At 37.8% G+C, this 23,004-nt stretch overlaps 1 protein-coding gene across 5 annotated transcripts in view; it reads right to left on the bottom strand.

The window, feature by feature from the left end:
* Positions 1 to 11,619: 11,619 nt before the first annotated feature.
* The window catches only part of WAPL (WAPL cohesin release factor), a 72,877-nt gene continuing 61,492 nt past the window's right edge, over positions 11,620 to 23,004 (bottom strand). For all 5 annotated transcript variants that reach the window (XM_075505253.1, XM_075505255.1, XM_075505254.1 and 2 more), the window contains 9 exons: positions 21,979 to 22,076; positions 21,177 to 21,253; positions 19,775 to 19,950; positions 19,337 to 19,452; positions 18,458 to 18,619; positions 16,968 to 17,175; positions 15,658 to 15,746; positions 14,483 to 14,578; positions 11,620 to 14,097 (listed from right to left, as the gene is read on the bottom strand). In XM_075505253.1, coding sequence (XP_075361368.1) covers positions 14,032 to 14,097; positions 14,483 to 14,578; positions 15,658 to 15,746; positions 16,968 to 17,175; positions 18,458 to 18,619; positions 19,337 to 19,452; positions 19,775 to 19,950; positions 21,177 to 21,253; positions 21,979 to 22,076 — 1,088 coding nt within the window. In that variant the 3' untranslated portion in view covers positions 11,620 to 14,031. The remainder of the gene's footprint in view (positions 14,098 to 14,482; positions 14,579 to 15,657; positions 15,747 to 16,967; positions 17,176 to 18,457; positions 18,620 to 19,336; positions 19,453 to 19,774; positions 19,951 to 21,176; positions 21,254 to 21,978; positions 22,077 to 23,004) is intronic.

Here is a 23,004-nt window from a genome sequence, read left to right as displayed (position 1 = left end):
TCTTAGATTAGACTTAAGATTTCAGTTATACTAACAGTAAATTTTTGGCTTTATATATATAAATATATATATATAATGTTTCCTCTTTCTTCATAAACAAGATTTTGAAGGTAACATGCTTTAAGCCTACTCTACGTTGTCGCAGTAGTACTCAAAGTACACTCAGAGTTAGAGATGCAGGATGAAGGTCCTTGCATGTGGAGGAGGTTCCAGACTACAGATCACTTTTCTTGAAGAAAGCACAGCAAAAAAAAATTTAAGTAGTAAGAAGAGAATTTAGCAAGACTTAAAAGTTGTCATGGTAATGTACTCTTAAATGTAAATTAGTCTATGAATTTAGGCAAATGATACTAAGAGCTGCCAACTGTTTAAGGGTGTGGGTTTTTTGTAAGAAAGATTGCAAGTGTTGCAATTATTATTTTTTTTTAATTTACTTATTTTAAATAGTATACATTTCTTATTGGCAGAATAGCAGATTATTTGTTGAATTTAAGACTTTTATACATTTCTTTGAAAGAATCTCTGTGTTCTTGTAAACGCACTCTTCCTGCCTCCCCCCCTTCTATAGATTTATATTTATATCCTGGGAAAACTTGGCACTCTGTGATGTTAGAAAGCATGACTAAAACTCATACGATTGTTTAGCCTTCCCTGTGGGGAGGGGGGAGGAAAGGAATCAAACAGGTTTTTACAAATATTTCTACTAATTGCAGTACCACCTTTAAAATAAAGGTTATAATTAATTAAATACTTGACATTGTGATGAACTTTCATGGGAACAAGGTTTCAGATATGTGGAATCTATTGCAAATGCTGACTAAAAATACCACTCCTTAATAATTAACACAGAGCTGGACTTACACCAGAGCAGTATACATTTCTGAGAGCTGCTCCTTGAATTGGTGTCACTTCCATATGCAATTAAGTTTAGGGAGTCCTGTTTAAAGGTTGACTTTCCTAACTATGCTAAAGCCCTCACACATCCTTGGATGGACTCAGAACAAGCGGTGTGTGACAGTGCAGGGGCTGAGCTCAGCATTGCCACTTTATGGGGATATGAACTGCTGTTCTCAGTGTACAGACTGCTCTGAGCCCCCAGACCAGCATTTTGTAGGGTGCGTGGGAGCGTGCCTGCAGCTCTGCCTGCCCTCTCACTGATCTCCATGGCTGGACACCCATCTCACAGCTCCCTCCCTGTCACTCTGAGGAAGCCACAGGGAGAACAGCATTAAAGAAAGAGCTGAGGTCCCCTGAAAGGCATGTGTGATGTGCCAAGCAGTGAGCAGCAGAAAGGCTGGGTAAGGAGGTTTCTCGCCAGCCTGGTTTCACGTGACCTGAACAGCTCAAGAGGATATGTATGACAACTGAACTGAAGCCATCTCCAGCCATCAGAAGCTGGAACTCTACCCAGGGTCAAGATGTGAGCAAGATCTGCTGCCATGGAATGTCTGTCTGGCTGTGGTATTTGTTTAGTATTTTTGGAAATGCAATCCGAGTGCAGCAGATTATTCAGAGAGGAGTCAAACTATTTTTTTAAAAGACTACAAATTATTTATACAGGGGTTGGTAGGCATGTGGAGGCTGGGAGAAAGCAGGGAGGTGAAGAGAAATTAGAGCTAGAAGAGAGGCAGGAAGGGGATAAATGGGTATACGGTGAGCTCTGGAAAATACATACCAAAAGTATGGTAGAAACGGTAATAGACCTGTGCTACCATCCAAGCAGATACAAGGAAATCCTTCTGTAGGAAGGAGAATGCTTTAGCAGTGGGAGTGGAAACCCTCTCCCTGCCCCACGGGGGAGCCAGGGTCTGGTCAGTCTGCCACTCTAGGATTGTCAGCCAGGGACACGACTCTAAGCCCAGCTAATCCTGAAGCATAGTGGTGTCTGGGGCACTGCTGGGTAACTGAGGAATTAGGTTCCAAGTAAAGCTGCTCCTGCTGCATATACACACTGGAGAGTGTATGCACTGCCACAAACTAACAGTGCAGTAAGGAGTGGGGGGACTGATGCAAAATTTGAAATGAGAGAATGATTCTTGTAGACACTAGTGACACCTGCCACTATTCCCTCATGCATTGCTGTGAATTTTAGCTGCTTGGTATGTAAAGGCTAATGGTTAGTAGCAAAACGTTCAGAGTGAAGAGTTCCCAGTACTGTGAGGCAGCACGTTCCACAGTTTAATTCTGTGCTGTGTTAAAATGTACTTCCTTTTGCTTATTTTAAATTCTGTTACCTGGTAATTGCAATGGGCTCCCTCTTGTAAGAATGAAGGAGAGCTCTGGGAGAAACAGTCATTTCCTATTTACCTTTTCCACCTCATATTTGAATTTTTTTCTTCCCAATCGTATACCTCGAGTCATTATTTCTTCTTCAAGCTAAAGAAATCTGGGCTGTTTAACCTCTTCTCGCTGTTCCATATTGCTGGTTATTCAGGGTATAAAGCAGAACAAAGAAAGATAAAGAGGTTCTTTTTTGTATCTGCCTCTGTCTTGCTATCTCCTAAAATCCATGCCATATTCAAAACAAGGCAACATCATGGATGCATCCTGTGATATGAAGATGGTTCCTGTTTTCTTCTTTTATTTATTTCCTAATAGTGCCTAATGTTACAATTGCCTGCCTTCTGCTGAAATTGAATAGTCAGACTTTTTTTTTTTCCCTGGTGACAACAGTGAATTTGTAGTCTAACTTGATGTAGGTATAGAGTTACTTTCCTTCACATACATTTCATTGGGCTTTTCCTCATGCCGTCATTCATTAGAGCCTCTGCAGCTCTTTGCATTCAACTATAATGAATAGCCAAATACCCAAAGACTGCCAAACACCTGCAGTCCCTCACCCTTCCCACCCACCACACTCTCCTTGTCAAGTCAATCATGAACCCATGCAACAGTGCAGCACTCAACCCACGTCCCTCAGTAACTCAGCAGTGTTCTCCTTTCCCGCAGGGATGGGATTGTTATTTCTGCTCAGCTCTTCTCTTTTAAGCCCTTGGATTGAAGGTTATCAGTCCAAGAGAGGACTTTTCTCTCTATGCATAGCTTAGGGTCCCTAGGCAGCTTTCGTAAATACATTGATTTTTTAAATTTTTTTTTAATTTGACAAGTACACCTTATCTTTTTCCACTAGGAGAGCAGTACAGTACTGGTGTGGATTAGAGAGGCTATGAAATCTCCACCCTTAGAGGTTTTCAAGACTGGGCTAGACAAAGCCAGGGCTGACCTGAACTAGCTTGGTCACCCATCTCACTTTGAGAACAAGTCTGGGCTACATGATCTCCCAAGTTCCTTTCAACCAACACTTGCATGGTTTATATTAACCGTGTCACGCCTGTCTGCTTACTTAGGAGTTTTAAGAGCAATCCTTACTTATGGTTTCTCTTAATATTACAGCAGCTGGTTCCCCCCAACATTTAGCCAAGTACCTCATCAGCTGCCTCTGCTTTATTATAGCATGTAACTTCTAGCATTTTCTTTTGGAATGAAGTTAAACTTGCTAGCCTGTGGTTAGTAGGATTATTTCTGAAGTTCTTTTGAAAGCTTGTGGTCACAGTCTTTCCTCTAGTTCCAACTGTAAGTGACATGTTATAAACCACAGCCATTTGCCGAGTTGCTTCAGGGCTCTTCGTCCACACCAGTTGGGCCTGATAGTCATTGATAAGCAGCTCTTTTCATTTCTATACACTTCATGCTTTGACATTGGCACCTCCTTGGCACTTTTCCCTCCACCAAGTTTCCAAGCAGCCTATTTTTAATCAATATGCTCTCTATCTTCAAATCCTTTGCAAAGAGTGACAAACATTAAGAGACTAGAACATTGTGTGTCTGCCAGAACACTGGCGGTGATGTCTCTTTAGTAAATATTGTGTCTAAGTAGAAGTGCTGCAAGGAAGCTAACTAAAGATATCCTACATTCACGCAGGATCTCTTACATGAAGTCATCTGTGAACTCCAGCAGGTGTGGTGGCTTTTCTCATGTTTCATAATCCATTTAACCCTATACAGGATACAATTTAACACCTTATTTTCACTTGCCTTTCATAAAACCTCATATTCCCATCCCAAATCCCACATTACCACCAACAATCTGTATGTTCTGAAGATCTCCTTTGAACACTTCTGCAGTCTGACCAGAATGTGGTACCTGTTATGCAGTAACACGAGCAGTTCCCAGCCAGTGTGACAGCTTCCGAGTAGCAATGAACTCCTCTGCTCTCCCTGTGCTGCATCCCTCATGAAAGGCTCCAGGTGCGTTTACAGAGCTCCTTGCAGAAATGAGGCATTCTGGAGCCAAGTGCACACACACTTACCTCCTTTGCTCATACATGCATAGCAGGGCAGATCTCAGATCTCCCCCACTGCCACAGGGCACAGCATCACAGAGACAGGACTTCGGACATACTTCAACAACCCTTCAAGTGCTCCGGAGAGCCACAGAAACTCAGCAAGAGAATTCCTCGGGGCTATTGCCAGCTGCCAGGGAGATCAGAGGAGGCAGAGTCATAACAGTTACTGTATTTCTACAGAGATAACAGAGTCAGCATGAAACCTCCTAGAGGAATACTTGTTGCTCTTGAGCTCAGGATCTTGAGGAGCTTGCTTTGGCAAGCTGTATTCAAAGCTGGGTTGTGAATGTTCCTGGGCCTCCTGGTTCTCTCCTTATGAGAGTAAAAAGAGCAAAAGACCTGTAATCTTCCTTTTGTTCCTTTGCATTTTGATGCTTATGATGATGGTTATTCTGAAACATTGAGAGCAAGAGATTACTGGTTTCACACCTTTCACAGCCTCTCAAACAACTAGAGTTATACTCTAGTACATCTATTTTATCTGTTCTTACAATTGGACATCATGGCTGGTGAGTTCACTTCTGAGTAAACCACCTCCTATTTTCTGCTACTACTCTGCAGACCATCAGTACTGGTCCCTACTGTGATGTGAAAATTCAGGATTGATAACTTCATGTTTGCTTAGTATTGCTGTGGAACTGGCACTGGAAAGCTGGGCCATAAACCAAGTGCCATGAAGCAGCCTGGACCTTAGGCTGATGGAAGCAAACCTCAGCATCCTGAAACAGCAGCCATTTTAAGAGAGTCTTTTCAGTAGATCAGGATGAATTCCACCCCCCACCCCCCCCAGAACAAGAAGAGAATAGAATAAAAGTTTCTTCCTGGTGCTGAAGAACAACTCTCGGGTACTTCTGCTCAACAAAGCCTTTTCTCTTGTAAAATCTTATTTCAGTGGTGATATTGAAAAGAGATGGTGGAAGAGGTAGAGGGGAAGATATAAAGAGATTTCTTAGCCACGCACTACAATTTTCAATGGCATTCCATGGAAGAGAGCAAAGCAGCTTCCAAGGAAAGCACTTGGCAGCCTAGTGCCACTGTGATTCTGGAGCCTGCCATCACATTTGCAGATGTTACACCGTGTACCGCCAAACTTAAGGCAGAATACTGACCTTAGCTGTATCTTGCTAAGTTCTCAGTGTTGCAACCAAGTTGCTTATGGTGCAGTAGTGTATGCAATCTTTGTGGCAACTGTTTGTAGGTGATGTGTTTTACAATATGCTGGGACATAGTAACCTAATCCTAGATGGTGTGCGGTACTACTTGAATCTCATTTGGGAAGTGAAAGGTACTTGTGGGCTAATTGCTAGCCCATTTGGAGCCCCTCAAAGCCCTCAGTAGCAGCTTGTTCCTACAAGAAATACTTGACGCTTCAGAACAGGAAGTGCTGTGCAACCACATGCCAGGCCCAGATATTGATCCAGCTTCTGATATGTCATAACTTGCACAATGGGGCTTCTTCACCCTGTCAGACCTCTGTCTCTCTGATTTCATCTTCAGGGAAAGCTTGTTAACTAAGGGTATTCTCTGTCCCCACCACTGGTCACAGATGGGTAAGTTTCAGCACTAGCATGCTAACAAGTATTATTTTCACAAATCTGAATCTCTAGAATTCTTATTTAATCTCCAGGACATCAACAATTCCGCATGCTCCTGGAATAATCTGACATTTACTGGTGCTGAGGAAACATCATCAATTAAGACAATGACTAAGGCTGTGCAGAACAATCCTGCTCTTCTGGATATCCTTGTCTTACATATGCCTAAAATCCTGTTTGAAAGGGACATGATCTCCACCTCTTTAAGAGTACAACTCCTGTTTGGGAAGTCAAGCCACATACTCACAAAGTCTAAGTAGAATCTCACGTGTGACTGTAGTCAGTGAAATCTGGGTTCACAGAACTCCTTCGGGTCTTTTGGTTGTATCATTTCCAACATCTGCGTCCAATGATTTTTTTGCTAGACCCAGGACAGAGAGTACATCCTGATGGTGCCACGTGCTCCTCTTGCTGGAATGATGCTAGCAATGGCTCAGCAACCAGGTGGGTTTTGAATTCAGGCCCAGGAAACACACAGCAGGGTTCCAGTATCAAAAAACCCTGGTGTTCAGCAGAAACAGCCTGAGCAGGTACCCTCCCCCACTTCATCTTACACTTTTCCTTGTTGAACAGCTTGAGTTCCTGGGCCAGAGCCCGAGACAGCCACTTCTAGTGACCTCAGCAAAACCCCTATAAACATGCCAACTTCTTCAGATTATCTCATGTCATGCCCCTGCTCAGTGGAATTCAAGTGTGTAGGCTTAGCCATATGGGCCTTCCCAAGCCAACCTCCTCTAGGTCTGACCTCATGCTCACATTGACTTAGGACGACTTTTGGTCTTGCTGAGAACTAGGCATGTACTGAGCATTTGCTAAGGGTTTCTCCCAGAAAAAGGTATACAAAACTGAGCTCAGCTTTAATGAACATCAGGGCAATGCAGGACAGACTAAAGTTAACAGTGTCAGGCTTTGAATTCAGCATTTTGAAAACTGTGTCCAGTAAAGATCCCCAGAGAAGGGTAGGATTGTGTATAGACAGCTGTGGTTCAAGACTCACTTCATTTGGTCCCAGCTAGCAAAGCTCAAAAACCAAAGCACATTCTTAGTGATTTTCGTAAGATTTAAAAAAGCTGAAGCTACATTATGTATGTTAATCAAACAGCACAAACCAGTTCTCCTGAAAACTTCTGAATGCTAATCACAAGTGTTAAATACAACTACAGTTGAGGTATATTTCATCTTTGTATAAACCTCTTAACACTGTATGACAACACTAGGATAGCCATATATTGATGTCTCATTGTGAGGAATATAAAAATTGATTTAGTTCTCTCAGAATATGTTGGTGTGGGTTTTTTTTGTTTTTTGTTTTTGTTTTTGTTTTAAATTTATTTACAGTCTCAGACTGGATGTATAATAGACTAGCAAATAATTCTAGAGTACTGGTTTGTCCCAGCAATTTTAACTGATGTTCTACAGGAACACAAAAATGACATTTGAAGTCCTATACAATACTTGGTTTTGTCTCACATTTGAAATGATACCATTATAACCTACACCAAATAAGGAAGGAGGAAATTTTACGATTACCTGGGATAAAATAGCTACAAATTTGTTCTTGATAAATCCTCAGTAAGAATCTCATTGTAATCTAAGGTATCACAAATAAAAAAAGTTGTTTTGCAAGATGAAGCTCCATTTTAAAACTGGATATATGATATGCATGAATATACTCTGCACACAAATTCCAATCGGACTTTTCCATTAGAAACATTAAATTTTTCTTATTAAAAATTTATTGCCAGGTTTTAAAAATAGTTAGGGCAAAGGAGACTACAAACAATAATGGCATCACTTCTATTTAATTTACAATGCTCCATTTCTGCTGCTAAAGGATCATTTCATTATAGCACTTTAACCTAGACAAACACGATGGCGTTTTTAATTTGGATAAGCTAGCTTTGCCTTAAAAGTCCTTTTTGAATGAATACAGAAATTCAAAATACGAGCCACCAAAATGACACCAGATGTTAACACAGCAGTTTACATAACACATTACTAAACTACTTTTTGAGGCTTAGTAACCTGAGTATCAACCTTTTGAACCTAAATTCATGCCTCAGAGTAAAGCTGTGACACACAGTGATCTTACTGCAAGTTTTCCTTATGGTTTGTACTTAAGTTCCATTCAAACAGAGACTATAAATTAAACAGTGGACTAGAAAAAAATATAAACCGGATATTTTAAAACTTTTTGCCCCAGAAATGTTTTCAAGAGCCACATGTTTGGGATAAGAGGCCAACACCACATCCATGAAAAAACACCCCAAGTATCACAACTTTGGGATCGTTCCCAGAGGCAGTAAGGTATGTGTGCATAGCTCCTGAATGGTCTCGTTTCATGGAAAAGCAACTCCTTTCTCTCCTTTCTCATTCAAACTTCTGCAGAAATGCCCTTCACCTTGACTTTCATGCATTAGGTACTGGTAACAGCAGAGAAACAAAATAACTATATATACAGATATGTATATATGTGTGTGTGTGGTGCACACACATACGTACATTCCCACATATTTTTCATCAAGGTTTGCTTTCCACCAAGTAGAACATTGTGTAATGCAAAAGGAAACCAAACAGCAGCAACTGTCACTAGACATATATCACAGCCACATTCAGAAGTCCTTCTCCCACCAAACAGGCTAGTTAATTTTACTTTTTGCCAGCCAGTAATTGACCAAAGAAAATGTATTTATTTCTAGTATCGGTGGGGTTTTTTTATTTCCTTCAAATTGTAGCCCTTGTAAATTTTCTCAAGTTTTAATTTCTGTTGATTAAACATCAATGAATTTGAAGGAGAAAACAATTCAAGTTAAGAACCTGTTGAAGAAGTTCAGGGAAAAGAGCAACACACACACGAACTATTATTACTCACTCACTTGACCAACACTGAACTGTTGTTCTAGGACACAATTACAGGGTCAGCTTTACAAGTGGAACGAAAATCATTTAATCCATTCCATACTCCAGGTTAACACTCTTCCTGCCCACTTTTAAAAAATTAGATGCAGACACACAATTAAATCTTGTTGTAATACAAGAAACTTAAAAGAATTCCCACACTAAACAGTAAAGCTAAATAAAATTCCTGTTATTCTTTCCTTTACTCCAAAGGGAGTCCTCTTTTCCATGTCACCTAATTTTACCCTGCAAAAGTTTACCCTACTATTAATATTTATCCAACAATGAACCTTCTTCTAAGTAACTTTGGATCACCTAAAACAGATGAGAACTTCGAGCCTATGCAGTGGGCATAAAAGGAAACAGGTAATACTGCCTGAACAACTCTTTTTATTATTAAATAATCTAGCTTTCCACACATCTCAAAAAAATTCTTTGGCCTTTACTCCTCTAAGCTGATGAAATGGAAGTTCAACATGGAGTAGCAAAAATTGGGGCTTAGAAGACATAGAGATACAGCTTGGAAGATAGGAGGTGAAAGGTATGAACATGTCTGTCTTTCAAATTTAAGGCAGTCTCTAGTGTAGTTCACCTTCCCCCCTGTGAGGAGTGCTTTTTCCAGGGCTCCTTACAACATCCTCTGTGTCACCAGAGAGTGCCTGTTGTCACACACAGACATCATACCAAGCATGGTGACCTGAGACTTAACCTACAGCTACAAATTAAGTTTGATTTTCACAGTTGGAATAAAGATCCTTGTGGCATTAGTAAATCAGTCTACCTTTGGATAAGGACTTCAAGCAGTTGCATTATTTATAATGGTTTCACTTTTATTTACAGTAAGAGTATCTGAACCTACTGATGCTGCAAACATCTTAATAAATTACAGTCCTTAGACAGGGGACCTTTAGGGCAGGTAAAAAAAAGAATGTGTATGAATGGCTTCTGTTCCACGTAGCTAAAATAATCCAGTAGTGTCCTTTACCCAAAGACAAATTAACATATCACACAGAGGAGAAACAGCAGCATCGAGAATTGCATTGGCCTGGTTTTGAAAACACTCGGCTATCAGGATTCAGGGCAAATTCCAATCTTATTATCTTCAAAAACCCAATTAACAAGACATCCTGTAAGGAAGGGCTTGATGCAGAAGAATGGCAGCTACTTAAGTCCTCTTTATCTTTTGAACTCAAACACACAATTTTTGTTTTCCTTGCCATTTAAACAAGGAAAGTACCACCTTAAAAAAAACAAAAACAAACCACACTTTACTGAAAGAGCTATGTGGGCTTGCGTGGTAATGGCCCCAGCTAACGAAGTATGCTTTGACTTCTGCTTACTCAAAGGAGGAATTATTGATGTCCAGAAAGGAAAAATGAGGGAGGACAGAATACTCACTAGTGCGTCTAACACCAAAAACTTCTTTATCAGTTCAGTGAGGAACTTGAGCATGAGAACATGGTTAAAAGCAAGAACTCCTGTTAGAATACTCTGTTACAGAGTAATGTAACACCCTAAAATTGTAACACCCTAAAAATGTAACACCCTAAAATTGGTATGAGAATTCCCACTATCTTCTCATCCACCCAGAAGCAGCCATGCAGCGATTATTCAGTTCCTAGCAGAACCACACTATTCCAGCTGCACGCCTGGCACAGATGCTCGGCTCAGGGGGAAGAACGAAGCTTTTATACCTTTGTGATCACTGTCCAATCTTCTGCTCAGAGACTAAATCTGCTGACAGCACAAAAACAACTCCATTAGGCCAACTTGAGAAATCATCTGCAGCACTACCACCTGCTTTTACATTAAGCCTCTGATAAATCACTGCTGTACAGATCATGCCAGATCACTGTTATTATGCAAATCATGCATTTCAAAACAGTCCGAAAGTGAAATAATCTATGTGAAAGGCTATGACTCCCAAATCTTCCATAGAAGCTTCACACTTGTCCTGTTAATCTGAAAATGCTGATGTCTTCTCAAAGCATCCACACATAATGCTTCCATTACATATCTACCAATGAAATAACCAAGAGGAAACACTTTTACCGGACATTATAATTTTTTTGGAAAACATTTGCTTACATAAAGCTGTATTTGCCTCCTACAGTGCCACATACTAATAACATACTGTTCCATATTTCAAACTCCAGTAACATCCCTTTACCGCACAGAAATAAAGTTACATAATGCTGATGCATGTTAAAGTGGCAAGAGACAACACATCATATTCAACTCGCTTTACAGCTCACGAATTATTGCATATTGTACCTGTAGCTAGTTGTATCAATTAAGAAAAAATCCATGGGAGAAAATCCATCCCAACAGAGAAACAGAGCAATGCTCATGGTAATTTTCTCATTTTTCACTGAAGAAAGAAGCCATTAACATCCCCCATGATGTGAAAAGTATCACCATAACAAGAACTGCCCCATTGCCCCTATGCTTTAGCATATCTTTGTTATTCTAACTACAGCTCTTCAGAGTTGTTACGTGCCCCTTCAGCTGAAGGATCAATAGCAACTTGCATGGAGAACTCCAAAATGATTTGAGTACATCATCTCCAGAAAAATTCAAGCCTTTTGACTGACCACAGCCTCAGGTCCAGGCACTGAATTCTGTTGTCTCAACACATCAACGAAAAATGGAGCACTACCTTCAGGATGCTCCTCTATTATTCCCCCCCCCCCCCCCCCCCCCTTAACAATTTACCTGACACTGCCTTCTTTCTGCAATCACTCAGAGGAGTGTTTTATTACATGTTAAAAGACAAGATATGTATTGAAAGTAGCAATTTTATTTGAGTTAAAATTATTTACAAAAACCCAAAGACATACTTCATGAAACTGGTACAAACTATTTTTCCTGCCGTTGGCTTTTGCTCCAAAGATCACAGCTGAGAAATACTGTATAAAATAAAAATAGGATTGGATTCAGAAAAGTACTCTACTGTTCTAATTTCCAATTGAGAGTATTTACACAAATATTTACAATGGAAAAAAAGTTACTTTAAAACTTTAATTTGCAAGTTGGCCTCAAGTACCCTTTAATGCAGAGTTATTTGAGGGTCTAAACACACAAAAATGCACTGCAGTTCACAGGGTGATTTCTCCCCCCACCCTCAAAAAAAAAAAATTCTGCATTTGTCAGTGCTTGACAATTAGTTACATTTAAAAAAAAAAAAAAAAAACCAACCCAAAAAACCTGTTAAACACTGAGGTAAATCAATTCCCAAACAATTACCAGTGTAACAAAGAAAGGTAATTGTCCCTGCTTTCCCCCATCATTAAATCTGTATTTTCTCTTGCCATCTCTCCACATAAAAGTATATAATCAATTTGAAATCCCATTATAAGTGAAAATCTCTAAAATCAGAAAGGTAGATGGGCAAAATATTTAAGAATTTCCTCCTGATGTAGCTCATTTACATACAACTTCTCTCTCTCTCTCTCAATACTGAGGTTTTTTTAAACAAAGGGGAATACAACCTCAAAAACTTTTCTAAGTTACACTGATACACTAAGTTTTAGAAGGTGATGAGAGAAAACGCAAAAAAGTATGACCAACATAGGATTTTTGCCGCTAATCAGTTACTTCCTTACAGAATTCCCAACAATCTGCATTATCAAAAATAGGAAGACATAGAAGGCAGCCACTGTATGTAAAAAAATTTACAGCTGGCACTGATACAAAAGCACAAGTTCTTAACTTTATACATGGAGATAACACAAGATCTAAAAGTAGGTTAGATTTCCTGTTATTTCCCCCTCATTATACATAGAACTAATATTTTTATGGCTTCAAGTTTTACAAATTCAATGGAATAACATGATGTAACCACCTATACAGGTATTTAAAAATGTCGATGAAGCAGATCTCAGAACAGTCTGCAAATATTCAAGACCAGCTTAATAAAAATAATTACCAATTCTGTTGGTCTGAATAATGAGTGCAAGAAAAAAATTGATAAAAAAAGTCATGTATTTTCTGGGATTCTTTGTTCCACTTAAGTCTTCAAACACAATGCTTTGCTGTGAACTAGACCTCAGACTGAACAAAATCTTACCTATATCAGCAATTTAAGGCTTTGTGTTGTATGCATTTAAACTTTGTCATACTACAGAAGAATGAAATAGAAAGATTATGTCAGCTGGAAACATTAATCCCCATTGGTGTTTTAGCTTCTTTAAAATTCTTCCCCCTAAAACATCCAAATTCTTTGTATTGAGCATTATAAAATACATCTTGAGTGCTTCCTTGAAACAAATTAAAACAGCATTTCAAAGTTTTTGCTTGTTAGAAGTGTAAACTACCCTGGGATTGAGTTTGTTTTTTTTTTTTTTTAATTTTTTTTTCTTTTTTTTAAACAGGGCACAACTTTTTACAGTTACTATTTCTTTTGTGGATAACATACCCTCAAATGGCTTTGTGTGTTTATGGGTTTGCATGCTTCTTGGAACTACAAAGTGTTATGGTCTCTCATTTTACAGTACATGGGCCATGACAGTTTTAGAACTGAGAAGTAGTTCAACAACCTAATTTCAATCAAACCAGTATAAAAAATAAACTATCCAATCCTCACCTCTTTGGATTCCAACAAATTTTAAATATAGACAGTAGTTAAAATCACAAAAGTATTTAAAAATTTATATTTTATGATTTTGGAATAATCTAGTACTAAAAAAGCAAGAGCAAATTAAACTCAAATAGGAGCGGTGCTGCTGTCCAGAACTTCTTTATTAGAACATTTGTTTGATACCTCAGTAGCTAAGCTGCCTTTGCACCTGGCTGGCATGAAACAGTGGCTCAACAGTAAACAGCAGTTGCACTATCAGCAGCAAGTTTTTCCCCTTGAAACTTGTCACGAACAAAGCAAGAAAAAAAGATAGGGAGGGTAAACCCTGCCAAAAAATATTTAAATACTGCACTGCATCATAAACAGCATGGTTTCTTTATTTATTTTCCTCAGAACCTTTTTCCCCTCATTTTTGATAGTTGCAGATTGATGTAGTAACTGTCTTTTAGAAAACGCTGAATGCATGGTTAAGAGACCAGGTAGCCTTAAAAATCCGAACACGAATGATACAGATGAATGCTCTTGGTATATCCTTCAAGGACTTCTTTCATGACTTCTTCTTTTGTCTAAGGGTAGCTCCAGCATTAGAGTGCCTGCAGCGGAAGTTAAGTATCTAGCAGTGTTCCAAGTATTCAATCACCCTAGAGATAGATTTCTGGCCTGTTGTTCCAACAGCACACTGGAAAACGTAATAGAAAACAGAAGTAACAAACAAGCATTTGTAATAAGTCTTTAAAATATTTGAGAACTATGCTCATCTCAGAATTTTAGTACTTAGGATTACATATCAGGAAAAGCAATTAGGTTCAGACAGAGGATTCAAAAATATTTTCCTGACCAGTCACAATCAAATGGAATGAAAGTAGTTTCATACCATTTACTACCAAAATAATGACAGACAAATGGGTTCTTCAGTATTTAAAACCAGAAAATCATCCTGTGCTCTTCTAAAGACACAAACTGAAAAATGTTAAATGTTTCTAAAAATGTATGGACTATTAACAGAAAACACAGTCACAAAAATATCTACACACATCAATTTAAAATATATATATATTACTTACAGTAAGATTCATAAAACTGAGAAATTTTTTGAGCATTTCGGTCATTATCGAGAAGTCCCCTTCAGGTAAGTACTCCCTCACAGTAGTCACGTTGATCTAAGAAATAAACCAATCTATTTTAATTTGGGAAATATTTTTCTGACACAGAACTATATTACTCTGCATGTGAGATGCAATAAGACAAGTATATTCATAGCTAGCATTATTATGATGGCTTTTGCTGTCATCTCTATGATTTAAGTCTCTCAAGCAATACTCATATGTTCATGGCATTTATGTTTCTAGGAAACAACAACTGCTCAAATATTTTTGTTGTTGTTATTTTTTTCTTTTTTTCATTAAAGATCATTACCACCATCAGACCTCCCCAGGACCTACAAGATTATCAAGAACTAAAAACCCCACCTGACGGGGACAGAATCTCCCTTTATAATTGTTAAGGGTTGAGAATTATTGAACTTGTTGTCAGTACCACTCCAAACACTAAAATTGTATGGAAGCTAATCAGTCAAAAGGTACAGAACAGGATGTTAAAGAGCATTTCTGCCATCATGGTAAATTTAGACAAGCATGAAGGCAGGTCTCAACCTCATTTTCATTTGAGCACATATTTCACAGGAGAGTTTATGAAGTTCTCAGCCATTAGAATTCCATATTCCATATTAAGTTTTAACTTCAGCTTTCTATTATGTATTTCCAACCTGAGGCAATCATCTTCAACTAATATGGACATACACAATTTCATGCAATTTCAATGGAGGAAAAAATAAAGCAGACAAAAAAAACCCCAACCAAACAAATCTGATGTTAACTTGCTTATTGAAACTACTGAAAAATAAAGCAAGCTTTTCTAATTATGGAACAGGTGAGCCAATTTTCCTTTGGCTTTCCAAAGTAAGTTCGTTGGCTAAGACTAGCAGCGAAGGGGAGAGAGGCCGAAGAGGTTAAATATTCAATTCCAACTGATTTTGATGAACGTATTGATGTTTAGAACATTTGTTTTGGACGGAATACCTCTGGGAACTTTTCACAAAACTATATACATCAGCATAGCTTCATCAATGTACTAGCTCACATTGAACACTAATTTAATAAACCCATTTCAATACTGCAAATTATTACTTCACTAAAAATTGTATTGGACTTAAGAGCAAGTTATTGACTTATTCCCTTACTGGACTCTCTTGGCAGAGACAGCCTAGAAGCAATGCTGTGTATGAGGCCACAATGCAGTCTTCCATGTGCTTCCCAGCATGCTGAAGAGCTGTAAAGAGAGACAACCAAGTGTATTGTATTCTCTAAGCAGCTGGTATCTTTTACTGCTTCAGATACAATCTTTCATTATCACTTTTCAGAATTCTTTTTTCTCAAACAAAATGAGCTTTTGGACTGAGGCTTCAGAGGCAAGAATCAGACAAACTCCATACTTACTAACTCAGCAGCATATTCTTGAACAGAAAAACGGTGTTCACTCACTTCCAATTCATTACATTGTATAGTATTTTATTAATTGCCATTTTAATGTGCAAACTGTATGCTTAACACACCAACATACAAATATAAATGTTTCATGTGATACTATAAGCCAGTAAAACTTCCACCAAAAGAAGTTTATTGTATTAAGGATAACAGATATAGCACTTTTTGCTAATGACAGCATTTTAGGGCAAACCACAAATAGCTGCAGCCACCAGCTGATGGAGCTACAAAAAGGAGGAAGGATATAAAGCAAGGTTGGAGAAAGTAATATACCACACCAACTATTAGAAGATTAAAACACTATTAGAAGTAATGCACACCACATACTATTAGGAGATTAAACAAGGACTGATGTTTCAGACCTGATATATTTTCCAGACACAAACTACATAACTCAGCTTAGAGATATCCAAATTCCTGGAACAAACTACCAAAGATGCAGCACATCAAGGCATTACACAGGTACCTGAGATACCACCGACAGAGTGAGAAGAACTCAGACACAAGGAAGATGGGGACAGAAGAAGCACACATGCAAATAGGGAGGGGAGGAGGGGAAAAAAAAAAAAAAAAAACACAAACCACAAAACCTAAGAGTAGCATGAAACAAGAACGGGTCATGATACCCTGGAAAACAAAATTAAGGCAGGTAACTTTCAAGGACTGTTTCAGAAGAACAAGATAAAGGCCTAAAAGCTATCACTTCCAGAATATTTCTTACACAGAATGTCCCTAAAAAGGTTTGGATTTTTTTTTTTTTTTTTAAGAAGGAACAGATAGGAAGTACTATTAAGAAAATAAAAAGTAGCGTAACTTCTTCCACTTCTCATGTTTCAGCTCTAAACTGCTCCTACTTATGATCTGCAATAGTTTCACCTGGGGAGCACGCTGAGGAAATCTCAGCCTAAGAGACTGCATGTAGATAGGAAGCAGAAGATGGGGTGGGAATTTATGCGATCACAGAATTCTTTGCCTTTTCTGAGCTCATCACAACCAGGCAACATACCTTTATTAAGATCAAGTTCTTCATCATCTTCTTCCTTCTTATCTTTCTCTTCAGTATTATCGGGTTTTTCTGTGGAGACCCACTGTATCTCCCCACTTGTCTCTTGCCATTCCCCACTCTTATCGTGCTGAGCAGTAGGAGCTTCTTTAATCAATTCGTCTGTCTGGCTCTCTGCCAGCTGTGCCGCTCGCTCACGCTCAAGAAATAGCTAATGGGAAAAATTTCAGGAGAATTTCTGTTCTAAATTAAACCCTAAACACATTGAATTAATACTTGAAAGTTTATTTCCCCTTCACAATTCACCCCTTAATACAGTTAGTCTTCAATACTTTTCTTAACAATAGCCTTTTCTTCTTCAAAGGAAAATACAATTTACCCCAACACTAACGCTGTGCTCTGCAGAAAAGGGCGCCCTCCCTCCCCAGTGTTGAACCAGTTGCCAGGCTCCTCTTGGGCATTGTAAATGTTTAGTCGTTTTCTTTGAGACACAGCTTGAAGACTGAAAGTTGCCATATTTTCCTGTCCATTTTTGTCCTCTACCAATCCTTATTTTCTTTTCATGCTAGCTATCCCCTCTTTGCTCTCTTAGCTTTTCCCTTGATGTGTAAAAAGCAAAAATTTGAAAGAGTAATTTAAAATGACTCAAGGATGTGACTGAACCAGCAATCTCATATTGGGCACTTATATCTTGCAAATTATTTCCCAAACCATAATACCACCAGTTTTATTAAATATTGCTTTGCCAAGGTATATATGTTAAGATATTTAATATTATTATTTTTACTGTTGATTTTGTCTGCTGCTGAACAGTTACTTCACATAGTTAATTAGAAGAACCGCTAAAAGCATCCATAAAATTATCTCAATTGAAATAAAAAGGTTGTACTTCAATATCCTTTCAATTCTTTTATTTTAGTTTGCATGGTGGAACTCGTTCACCAAAATTACTGGTGGATTTCTTTTTTTCACAAGTTAGTCAATTCAACATTTGAGAACGCTGTTTCACATCCATATTCATTACATCCATATTTTACTGCTCTTATAAAGCATGACTTTTTTTTTTTAAAGTCACAAACTCCCATAAAGATAGCACTTAAAAAAAAAAGAAATCTATGGAAGCAAAGTAAGACAAGATTAGCTTACAATTTTTACAGCCCGTTTAAAACAAAACTAGAAGTAAACCATTTAGGAACAAGAAAACTAGAAATAAACCGTATAGGAACAAGAAAGCTTTATGGAGCATGAGAGCAGCCTTTGGACATCTGTAATAATGATACCACTGTCTTTTACCAGGAAAGCTGTTTCTGTAATGGACAGTACTGAAAAAGACAAAGTTGTGAGTTGCACCCTTCTTTCCCCACTATGCTATAGTACTCAAAATACTAAACAGGAATAGAATTTGACAAATCTTCATTGCCGAGTTCTCCCTTCCCCCTTGACAGGCTGATAATGAGAAATGGTAACTATTACAGGAAAACTGCATTTCTTACCTGCACTAAAGCCTGAACAGCATCAATCTGTCCAGTTATCTTTAGGCTATCATCTCCTTCTCCCGCACAGAATGAGTCAAAAGAACATGATGTTTCCATATTGACAAGACAGTGCCTATTCCGAGCACTATATTCTACTAGATTGATCAACAGACCCAATCCCTGCAAGAATTGGAGAGTCAGAGGATTACACACATTAGAAAAGGATAATTTAGCAAAAAACACATATCCAGATAAATGTCATCTTTAGGCCTTATCTTTCTGAGGATACATAACTTACTAACACACCTTTATGAAATAGTTTTATAGACAGAGGGATCAGGATTTAAAGAAATATAAGGCAAAACTGAAATCCCTGTATACTAGAACTTGTATGCAGGAATCTCCGTTTTTCCAGTTCTGAAAACGAAAACACTTTTAAAGATGAGATTTCATTTATAGATTAGGAATTCAGGTGTCCAACCTTCAGCTTATATTCTTAAAAGACCCTTCACATAGACATTTGCACTGTTGCTATTTAAGCCACACAGACCCATTTTACATAAGCTGGGGTAAATTTGATGAAGCCTTTATCTCAAACAATAACATCCACCGTATTTCTGAAGTTGAAAAGAAATTTGAAAACTAGATAATTCACAGACTTATTTAGCTAAATCTCTTGTTCATCTAGCAGTGCACTTTTTCCCACCAAACACAGGGAAAATGGTTAGAGCTCAAAACCACAAAATCCCTACAGAAATCTTTTTTAAGTATCTCATTCAGTATATACATGGTCAATGAAAACTATAGAGGCTGCTCCTTAATTTGGAACCAGAGTAGTTAAATGCACAAGAAGGGGGCAAATCATTTTATGTTAATGTAACAAATACAATAGCTTACCAGCACCCGAATATCAAATCTCTGTTCTTGAGGTAGGAACTTTGGAACCTGAAGCACACAATTCATAGCTGTGCCTATCAGACCATCTTGTTCACCTGTTTTTGTACTACCCCATTCTGTAAACAAAAAGAGTTTAGAGACTCAATTTTGAAAATACTCATTTTCATAACTGCAAGCAGTCTGATAAAAACCTTTTGGCCCTAAAGACAAACGGGACTCTCTTAGCCAAAGCACGCATCTTAACACTTAATACTTGCAATTACTCATCCAATTTGCAAAGACAAATTACTGGTTACTGTAAAGCAAGCATCTACCATACATAACTGCTTTGTGTTGTACATGGGAAAACCATAATCAGTATAAGAAAAGGGTTTACATTAATGTTTTATTTGATGCTTTAACACAGAATATGCAAAAAATTTTTTTGTTTTGTTTTACCATTATCATTTGTCAGGTTGAGCAAGACACCAATGATGGCCCTCATACAGTCTTCCACTGCTTTACCCACATGGTTAGTTACATTCTGGTGAGGCAGAGGCTTATTGTCTGGTAAACAGATACTGTCTTCAGCACGATTATATCGCTGGATTAACTCCTCACAATGCTGCAGTGCTCTGCAGGGAGAAGATGCAGAACAAAATTACCTCCACAACATACAGGACATTCCACCTTTATACTTGTTGCACCAGGAAAAAAACCTCAAATACAGAGCTTATGCAGCATTTTTCTGATGCTCAGATGCCCAGTCTGTAGGGACAGATAATAAACTTATCACCTACAAAACTTTTTATAAGGTCAACTGAAATTGTGAAAACAAAAACCAGGAAAGCTTTGTGGCTTAGAGCTTTATCAGCTTGAGATTTCAAGAGCAAAAGTTAATTTTTCTTTCCAGCTTCATCACATGGTCTTACAAAAGATATCTCCTCTCCCTAGGAACCCAGCCTCTCATATCCTCTGACCATCAAGGCAAAACATTATTCTGACAATGTTATCTAAATGTTCTCTTGTTCTGTCCTCAGAGCTATTTCCATTCTGTAAGAAATAAATAAATGACACGTGACTTCCTAGCAGTAAAATCTTAATCTCTGGACCACAGGCATGATTCTACTGCATGACATTAGTTTGACGTTAAACTGACAACACTGATTTCAATTACAAACAAAACTAAAAATTTCAAAAATATATATTGGTCTAAATAGCATAGTAAGCTGTGGTTTGTTTTGGTGTGGGGTTTGGTTTTTTTTTTTTTTAGTTTAAAGAAATACTCAAAATATCTAACCTACAACCGTGAAATTATGTTTCCAGTGAGGTCTGCAGAGTCAAATTTTCAGCTTAATTTGTTCTCTTATGAAGAGCAGTACAAGAGGGATACAATCTCTGCCAGTCAACTGAGACCTCACCCAGATTAATAAATGGGTTAGAGGTGTTTGTACAAGCATCTTTACCAGGGAGAACAGCTAAGAACAGTATTTCGCTATTTTAATTCTTAGTTACACTGTCAATTCTGTTATGCTCCATTTCAGTAAACACTTATGCATAGCGAAAACACAATAAATAAAAGTAGCTTCCCAGTTGCCCTCTTCTGTGTTCCTATTAACTTGGTACAGAAGGAGCTGAATCCACAGTTTGCAGCTTCTGCAGAGCCAACAATAGCAGCAATACATATTGGCAGTACTCAGGTAGTTACCTGTACCCTCCTCTAAATTAACTTCAGTATTACTTAATGAAAAGCAACAGTGGAAATTGTGGGGTTCTTCCCCCTAGAATCTTCTGGTATAACAATTTTTTTTTCCTCTATTATATGCAGTGCTCTGCAAAAATGTCTTCTGTTACAACTTACTTAGCTGAGGAGACTATGAGTTGCGAGTCTTTGTATGCTATCAGATAGCTCTGATTTTCTGGATTATGCACAGTTACCTAAAAAGAGGAGGAGAAAGTAATATTAAAAATGGGACTTTTTTTTCTTTAAAAGAGAAGCATTCCCTTCCACTACCACCCCACTTTATTTAGTTCCACATTTCTTGGTTATCACCCAGTGTAAACTTTCACTTATCATTGTCCAATATTACAAGGTGAAAACTCCAAGGAAATTCAATGCCACACAAAATTGTGGCATTGAAGACAAAACTATCTTCCCTGATACAGAAGTACAGAAACCACGTGGCAGAATGTTCTGCCACAGCAGAACCCTGAATCTATACCCTGGGACAGCGCTTAACAAGCTGATGTTTGAAAGTAGCAATTCTTAAAATATACATCGAATTATTGCTTCTAAGAAAATACTGCTTCTATAATGATCCATTACTACTAGACACACACTAGATTGTCAAACTCATGCCTCGAAAACAACATCCATAAACAGCAGCTTTTTGTAGGAACTTAAGAAAAAGCATCATGCTACATTCAGTTATTCTTGCCAAAAATAAACTTGCAACGTTGTACATACCTAGAGAATGCTAAAAGACACTTTCAAACAAACATTCCATGAACACTGATAAACATCAGAAAGTTAGTATCTTCTATAAAAAATAATCAACATTATAGCATTATTATATAACCATGTATTGAAAAAATGTAACATTGAAAAGGTCTGGTAGAGGAAAAGCGGTTTTCAGAAATGCAATGCATCTGCTCATACTCACACTTTCTAAGACCCGTAAACATCTTTCTGCACCCCATAACGAAGCAACCAACTTCTCTTCATTTTCATCACTGCTTAGGTGATCCACACATTCTTTAACTAAGCAACAAAAAGAAGTTGTTTTCCACTATCAGTAAGAGGTCTTCAAAAGCCAAGGGTACAAACTAACTAGCTATCAACCTTGTTTTACACTTTGCAAAACCCTAACACTAGAAAGCAATCACAAAGACATGATCAGCATTCCAAAATTTTTCATTTCTCCAAGTAAATAAATGAAAAAATCCACTTACAATTTTGGCTTTAAAACTTTGTGATTGTTGCCACAAATTACCTATTCACGTATTTTATTTTCTACTGACAATGAAGAGATTGTACAGCACATGACTATGTTCCTTAACTGTAATGCACTGTTTTGTAGAAGAGAAAAAAAAAAAGATACAGCACGCACACTCTCCCCACACTTTACAAGTCTTAAACCATGTGCAAGTTGAACGCTTTCATCTCTTCAATCGTTCCTTTGTCCACCCCCCTGCTTACTTAAAACCAAGCTTTATTCAGCTCAAGAATTCATTTTAGAAATGTTCCTTTTCCTATCTGCGAGATGCCGATCCAAAAAACCTAACCAAGACATCTCTTTAAAAAAATAAGGAAACAAAAAAAGCCACCATTTCTTCTTCCTCTGGGATATTCAGTTAAAAAAAATATCAGGCCCGAAAATAATTCTAGAAGACTGTAAATGAGATTTTACTCTAGAAAAAGTGTGCTGTATTTTGTGTACTATACAGAGATATGTAACACAGTAATCTGTATTCTGGCTAAGATAAACCATATTTAATCTCACACATTATATGCAACATTATACATATTCTGTTTAACCTTAAAACTACTTTCAATCCCACATGCAACAGATTGAAGTCACTAATATTTCCCAGTGACCTGATATCGAATTGTGTACTATATTTTTAACATTGCTGAGAAAAATACATTTCTATTTTTAACCACAGAAAATGAACATTAAGAAAAGTAA

The sequence above is a fragment of the Mycteria americana genome, chromosome 6 (assembly GCF_035582795.1).
Source record: "Mycteria americana isolate JAX WOST 10 ecotype Jacksonville Zoo and Gardens chromosome 6, USCA_MyAme_1.0, whole genome shotgun sequence".
NCBI classification, from domain to species: domain Eukaryota; kingdom Metazoa; phylum Chordata; class Aves; order Ciconiiformes; family Ciconiidae; genus Mycteria; species Mycteria americana.
The sequence above is the reverse complement of the archived record's forward strand: the minus strand, read 5'-3'. Positions and strand labels throughout refer to the sequence as shown.